Raw genomic sequence first — 7,445 nt, forward strand, 5'->3', positions numbered from 1 at the left:
AGAAGAGAGGTCACTGGAGATACGACTACATTGAAATAAAATCATTTTTGGAGCAGCTTTTCAACTAAAGTTCACATCCTTCAGGCAGTGGTTTCTCCTTGTGTGCCCTGAGCAGGAATCATTTTGATGGCAATGGTGTAGACCCGGATATAGTCTGTGAACCTTGATGATGGCTGTAGCACGTTCTGTTCACAGTGAGGGACTGAGGGGCTTCTCCACCCCCAATCAAGGTATTAAATGGCAGAAGCAGCACGAGATGGATGAAGATGAACTGGGGGAGAAGGGAAACACGATATTCACACCCTTTGAAAAAGTCATTTATGATATGAGGAACAATGAAAAAGTGAAAAGTGAACTGATACTTGGAAAGAGAGTTGGATTTTACCAGCTCCGAGGAGAGATTGGCATTGGGAACTTCTCAAAGGTGAAACTTGGAATACATTGCTTGACGAAAGGTATGTCTAACCTACCACATTCAACTGAAACTATTTGAGAGGTTCGTCCCATACTGTGAATATATCAGTTGAGGTTATGCAAGGAGGCTGTCTTCGGGCCCTCTAAGCACCCCCTCTTCAATGTGTTTAGTTCAGAGATAGAGACTTCGGCCCACTGACTCCATGCCGAATATCGATCACCTGCTCACACTAGTTCTATATTATCCCACTTTTCTCATCCACTCCCGACACACTGGAGACAAAGTTACAGAAGACAATTAACCAACACACCCGCAGGTCTTGGGGGATGTGCGAAGAAACTGGAGCACCCGGAGAAAACCTATATGGTCACATGGAGAACATGCAAACTCCACACTGACAGAACCTGAGGTCAGGTTTGCATCGGGTCTCAGGTGCTGTAAGGCAGCAGCCTTGCAAGCTGTGCCACTGTGCTGCCTTGTTTTCAGGCATTTAATTACTTCTAGTCCATTAGATCTAACAAACCTGTCACTGTCACTGAGTAGCTCCAGTGGGACACTGTCACTGCACTGAGTAGCTCCTTCAGTGACAGACTCCCTCACCCCAAGTGCTTGAAGGAGAGATATAGGAGGTCCTTCCTTCCCGCTGCTGTGAGACTGCACAACCAGCATTGCTCCCAGCAGACGAGTCAACAGTATCAGTTAAGGAATACACAGTAAACTGATGACAATTTATCCTTGTCTATACTTTTATTTATAATGAATGATCTCTTGCTATCCACTTTGCTGCTGTAACACTGTAAATTTCCCATTCGTGTGGGACGAATTAAGGAATATATTATTATTATTATTATTATTATTATTATTATTATTAAATATCATACTCTGTATCCCATTATGCGTTAGCCTGATACATAAAATGGTCCAAAGCGTTAAGTAGATTGATACACTCCACAGCAAATGGGAGTCATAAATATCCTTGTTTTTGGACATGTAAGTACAAACATGTAAATGTGGGCATTAAATAATCTACTACTTTATTGACTCAATTTGAGAAGTTAAGAAATCCTATCTGGTAGATTGTTCATTGGTGATAGTAGGTGACTGATGTATTTTACTTTCTGATTGTAGAAAGGGTAGCAATTAAGATTATGGATAAAAAGCACCTAACCCACAAGAAACAGGAGCTGTTCGTAAATGAAGTTCTGTGTATGGAGCAACTTCATCATCCAAACATTATCCGATTATATGAGGTGCTGGAGTCACGGACTCGTCTGCATCTGGTCTTGGAGTACGCAGATGGAGGGGATCTCTTCACCAAGATCTGCACACAGGGACGCCTCTTGGAACATGAGAGTAAATTTATATTTATTCAGATTGTATCGGCTGTCAAACACATGGTAAGTGGGAAAAATAGTCTTGGCTAAGGAAAGAGATTGCCTGCGTTTAAAGTCACCTTTAAATTGATATGACTACCACCAGTGAACCTTAATGACATCACTTATTTAGGTAGGTTGTTTATATGGCCTTCCATTTGTTACTATGTTACTTACACCTGGCACAAGATTGCTTTTGGCCCAACAGTGATTCAAAAGCAGTAAATGCCTGAAATACTCAGCAAGTCAGGCAGCATCTGTGGGGAAAGAGAGACGGATAGATAGAGCAACTTCCTAATAATTAGAGCAACTTCCTAATGATACACTCTCTCACTAATAGAGTTCATAAATGGCATTGTTTTAGGACGTCAGTACAATATCGTTGGCGTAAGGTATGGCAGTGGACTATTGTCACGGTGTGTTTCCTTTGTGTATTTTACTTTGAAGAGCTTGATTAAATTTCCTTTTTTGACCAATTATCTTTTCAGACCTCCTAATCTCCAATGAAAGATTTGTAATCCTGTGATTCATCTTAATTGTCCAAAATGGAATAACTGAATTGTAACGCAGTTCTGAGTGAATTATTTCCAGATAGAAGGAAAATAAAGATAGGTGCACGCTATTTGGCCCAATAGTGATTCAAAAGCAGTAAATGCCTGAAATATTCAGCAAGTCAGGCAGCGTCTGTGGTGAGAGAGAGACGGATAGAGACAAATAAAAGTCATTACTGATATTTAAATTACACACAAAACGCTTTTACTTTCTCTACACATAACCCGATCAGCCTCATTTGTCCCAATAACCCAATCAGCCTCAAGAAATCGTTCATTTCTTGCTACCTTACGAGTTTAGTTTAGTTCAAGTTATTGTCTCGTGTACCAAGGGACAGTGAAAAGCTAACCAGTCAGCGAAAAAACAATATATGATTACAATCCGCAGTGTACAGATACCTGATAAAGGGAATAGCGTTTAGTACAAGATAAAGTCCAGTAAAGGCCGATTAAAGGTAGTCCGAGGGTCTCAGTATTACATTTAACAATCTAGTAACTCTGTTTCTTTCATAATTTCCTTTCTTGATTGCTTCACATTTGCCCATCTTCATTTTCCATTTACTTTTACAGCATGAAAACAATGTGGTGCATCGGGATCTCAAAGCAGAAAATGTATTTTATTCACATAATAACCTTGTGAAGGTGGGTGACTTTGGCTTCAGTGCCCTGTGCCCTGTGAATGAGCCGCTTAATGTGTACTGTGGCTCCCCTCCATACGCAGCCCCAGAGCTATTTAGAGAAAAAAGTTACTTTGGAATCCACGTGGACATTTGGGCTCTCGGCATCCTGTTATACTTCATAATGACAGCGACTTTGCCTTTCTGTGCAGACACTGTCAAGAAGCTAAAAAAATTCATCCTATTGGGGTCATATTCAATTCCACCTTATGTGTCCAATCCCTGCAAGAAACTAATCCACGGAATTCTGCAACCCATCCCGACAAACCGCCACTCCATAGCCAACATCCTGGACTGTCCATGGCTGAGGGGGTTGCAACTTCCAGAGCCGTACCAACCATTCCACCTGAGTCCAGATCACCTGGCTGGGAAAATACCCCTCAGCGAAGAGGAGAGTGACGTGAAAAAGGCGTTGTGTGACCTCGGGATCACGGAGGGACTCATCTACAATAACCATGATTGGGAGCCTCACAATCCTATCACTGGCACTTATCGAATTCTTCTTCACCAGAGACAAAAAATATGCTTTGCCTTGATGAGCAACTGCCATAGAGGCAAAGCATTGAATGAAAGAAGTAGGCAGCAATTGAGGGAACGCATAGAGAACTCAAGAACGTGTCTGGTTCTATAAATCCTGCAAACATATCAACAACACTGCAGAAAAGAAGTGACCAATTGAAGCACGAGACGTTCTCAAAGCTAAAGATAAAATGGTCTCTTCTAGAAACCTCTTCTAGTTTCACTTACCTTGATGCCAGGGAACTCTGACATTACAGCAGTGGTCTGAGCAAGTATTGTACTTAATGAATCTATGGGGAAACCTTTTATTTTCTCATCAGGGTTCATATGCAATAGGAATTCTAGTAAATATATAAAGATATGACCAAGTGGATTAAGTTCAAAAGTCCGTAAGGTGTAGGAGCCGAATTAGGCCATTCGGCCCATCAAGCCTACTCCGCCATTCAATCATGGCTGATCTACCTTTCGCTTTCAGCCCCATTCTCCTGCCTTCTCCCCAAAACCCCTAACACCTAGGTGTCTTGATTAAAAATCAAGAATATAATTAAGCATGGGGGTTTCCCCATTTTTGACAAAGGTAATTTTTTCCCCCCATGAATACAGGGATAGAAATAGGTGTGTCGTGTCTGTGAAACACGAATGGAATGTAAGAGCCACCTATACATCAGATTTATGCCAGAAACTGTTCCATGGAATTCTATCGAAGACATGAAGAAAGGCAAGAGAGTAATCTCTACTGAGGGCATAGGATGTGTCCAAGGGGGTTGCAGATAGGTTAACTGAGTTGGGAAAAGGTGAGATTGTCCAATTCGGAGGGAAATCCTTTTTAAATGGTGAAAGGTTACAGAGTTCTGAGATGCAGAAGGATTGGGTGCTCTAGTGCACTATTTGTAAAAGCCTACCTTCTAAGTACAGCAACAAATTAGGAAGGCAAGCAGAATTTCAGCGTTTATTGCTTAGGGAAATTAACACAAAAGTTGGGGAGGGGAGTTATGCTTCAGTTATATGTGGTATTGGTGAAACCATAACCCGAGTATTGTGCACAGCATTGATCTCCTTATTTAAGGACGGACTGAATGCATTCAAAACTTACTGAGCAAATACCTGGAATTGACTGTTTGGACTGGCTAGGTTTGTATCTTCTGGAGTTTTAAAGAGAGAGAGGGGACATCGAAAGATGCTGGGGGATCTTGATATGATAGGTGCGGAGAGGATGTTTCCTCTTGTGGGAGGTAGGGCTATTTGTTTAAAATAACGGATTGCTAATATGAGCAATTTTTGTCAGAGAGCCGTGAGTCTTTGGAATGCTCTTCCTCAAACAGTAATGGAAGCAGAATCTTTGAATATTTTTAAGGCAGAGGTATATATGTTCTTGATAAGCAAAAGGGGTGGAAAGTTACTGTGGGTAGACACAAAATGCTGGAGTAACTCAGCGGGACAAGCAGCATCTCTGGAGAGAAGGAATGGGTTGACGTTTAGGGTCGAGACCCTTCTTCAGACCTGAAACGCCATCCTTGTGTGCTGCACAATTCTATGATTTTTTGTGCCTCAGTCTCCACCTATCCGTCTGTGTCACGGACCACTGCTGGTATGACTACAATCGTGTCATCAAATTCTGACATGAAAATAAGTGCTAGAGTTTTCTTCTCTAAGTGCACTTGGCTTGTTCAGACTGACGATTATGCATGTATACAACAGTACAACCTATACAACACTCCCACATTAAGTTAGGTTGTAGAAATAAGAAGATTTGTGAGTGGAAAATTTGGAAGGAAGTCTCGAGTGAGTTTTGCGCCTGGACTTTTATTGGCTAGACATAAACATATTTCAGGAGAATTATGATAAAGCTAGTAGAATCTAAAGAATTTTTGATTACATTCAATAAATTGGCAGAAAATGTCAAACACTGAATTGAAGCATGAATAATGAAGAAACAACCATGAATGATGACAATGACAAAAGACCAGCAGCTTGCCAGGAGGAAAACAGATCCAAATAGACCAGCCGTCTCAAGGAAAATGTTGTTCACTGCATTTAACTTTTCATTAAGGTAATAGCTGGATTTTATGTGAAGTTAAATGTGAACTGTATGATTATCTTTGCTAAATCCATTGCACCCTGGATAGTGAATGTACCCCTATAGGTAGAACCCAGTCTGAGGAATATTGAAGAATCAAGTATTCATTGTTGCTCTTCATGCTTGTTCATTAGGTGTTGCTCTTCATTATGTGACATCAACTGTATTATTTAATTCATTAATGGTGTTTGTTGGTGCAGTCATGTTCAGCAGGATGTTTGAATTCATTAATTATTCTGGCTGTAATAGGTTTAGGATCATGTGCTTGTTAAAATGTTGGTTAAACAGCCTGCAATGATTCAAATCTGATGTGAAAACAGTGAAAAGGGGAAATAGAGCAATAAACATCCTTTGTCATACATAATGTATCTGAGATTTATTGCTTATTATTAATGGACAGGTAAAAGTATAGAAAAGGTTTAGAGGGATATGGGCCAAATGCAGGCAGGTGGGACGAGCGTAGATGGGACATCTTGGTCGGCGTGAGCATTGGAACCAAGGGCCTGTTTCCATGCTGTACGACTCTATGACTCTAAATAACTTTCAATTAACAGGTAACAATTTAGTAAACAGAATTTCTGATTGTTTTCATGCAATAATATCTTGAGTGCACTTAAATTAGGTCAGTGTTTCTCAACAACTGGTCTGCAGCAGAGATTTTGCCCATCCTTATTGCAACGTTTAAGAAACAATTAGACAGGTACGTGGATAGAACAGGTTTGGAGGGATGTGGGCCAAACGCAGGCAGGTGGGACTGGTGTAGATGGAACATGTTGGTCGGTGTGAACAAGTTGGGCCGATGGGCCTGTTTCCACGCTGTATGACTCTATATTAGATTTGATTACATTTATAAAAATATAATTTAATTAAATTTTATGAAAAAAGAGATATGATACAAGTTTAAATTGTCAATGGAAAAAAAAGAACAGAAAACGTAAACAGCTCAGAGTAAATTTACATTCCAAATCAGAGTAAATTTACATTCCAAATCAGAGCTGCTCCAATTCAGTAAACAGATGTTTCATTGACAGGATTAAGATAGTAGGAATCTGCGTAGAATAATTTATGTCCATGGTTTGGGAGTGCAACAGAAACATGTATTGGGAATATGTGGCTGGAGCTGAGCTTGGGATGTGGGCCAGGTTTAAGCCAGTGAATAAATGCACTGATATACGTAGTTTACTTCAGGAATATATTGTGTGTAAAAGGTAAATCAATTTCCCCAAGTTTGAAATTTAAACACGATTTGTGAAATTACAGGTGTAGGAGCCATTTATGCTTAAATTAGTTACTGTCATTGTATTATGGCTATGTTTAATATTTCTAGTTTCTATCTTTTTTGCTTGCTTGTGGGTGTGATTTGATACGTAATGGGGCGCGTCTACATCTGGGAAGGCTAGTGTAGCCATAGAGATTGTGGGTCAGTTTAGTCTCGGAGGATGGAGAGAATACACTTTTTTACTTAAATGTAATGGCAGTTTCTATACCTTCTCAAACTCCAGCTTTGATAGCCATTACTGCTCGGGGATGGAATGGAGGTATAGCTTACGCCAACCACGACCACACGGTGACGACTACACGATCTGTACTGTATTGTTTGAAGAAAAAACAGTTGATAAGAATGAAAAGTTATGAATTACGCTTTCGATTTGTGCTACTTTAATAAAGACCAATTAATCAAGAAACAGCGTTTGGAAGATTCATTTTTGTTATCTCGGAGTGCGGTGTGTGCGTAAGCTATATCGCCACCCCACCCCCAAGCAGTAATGGCTATCAAAGTTGGACTTTGAGAAGGTATAGAAACTGCCATTACAACAGGCTTATGAAGGTGGA

At 40.3% G+C, this 7,445-nt stretch overlaps 1 protein-coding gene across 1 annotated transcript; it reads left to right on the top strand.

The window, feature by feature from the left end:
• The first annotated feature begins 283 nt into the window (after nt 1–283).
• Nucleotides 284–3,647, top strand: LOC144607217 (serine/threonine-protein kinase NIM1-like). The gene is made up of 3 exons (XM_078423897.1): nt 284–455; nt 1,544–1,812; nt 2,910–3,647. The coding sequence occupies exons 1-3, from the start codon at nt 326–328 to the stop codon at nt 3,645–3,647; spliced, it is 1,137 nt and encodes a 378-aa protein (XP_078280023.1). The 5' UTR covers nt 284–325.
• The last annotated feature ends 3,798 nt before the right edge of the window (nt 3,648–7,445 follow it).

This window comes from Rhinoraja longicauda, chromosome 28, assembly GCF_053455715.1.
Source record: "Rhinoraja longicauda isolate Sanriku21f chromosome 28, sRhiLon1.1, whole genome shotgun sequence".
Taxonomy (NCBI): domain Eukaryota; kingdom Metazoa; phylum Chordata; class Chondrichthyes; order Rajiformes; family Arhynchobatidae; genus Rhinoraja; species Rhinoraja longicauda.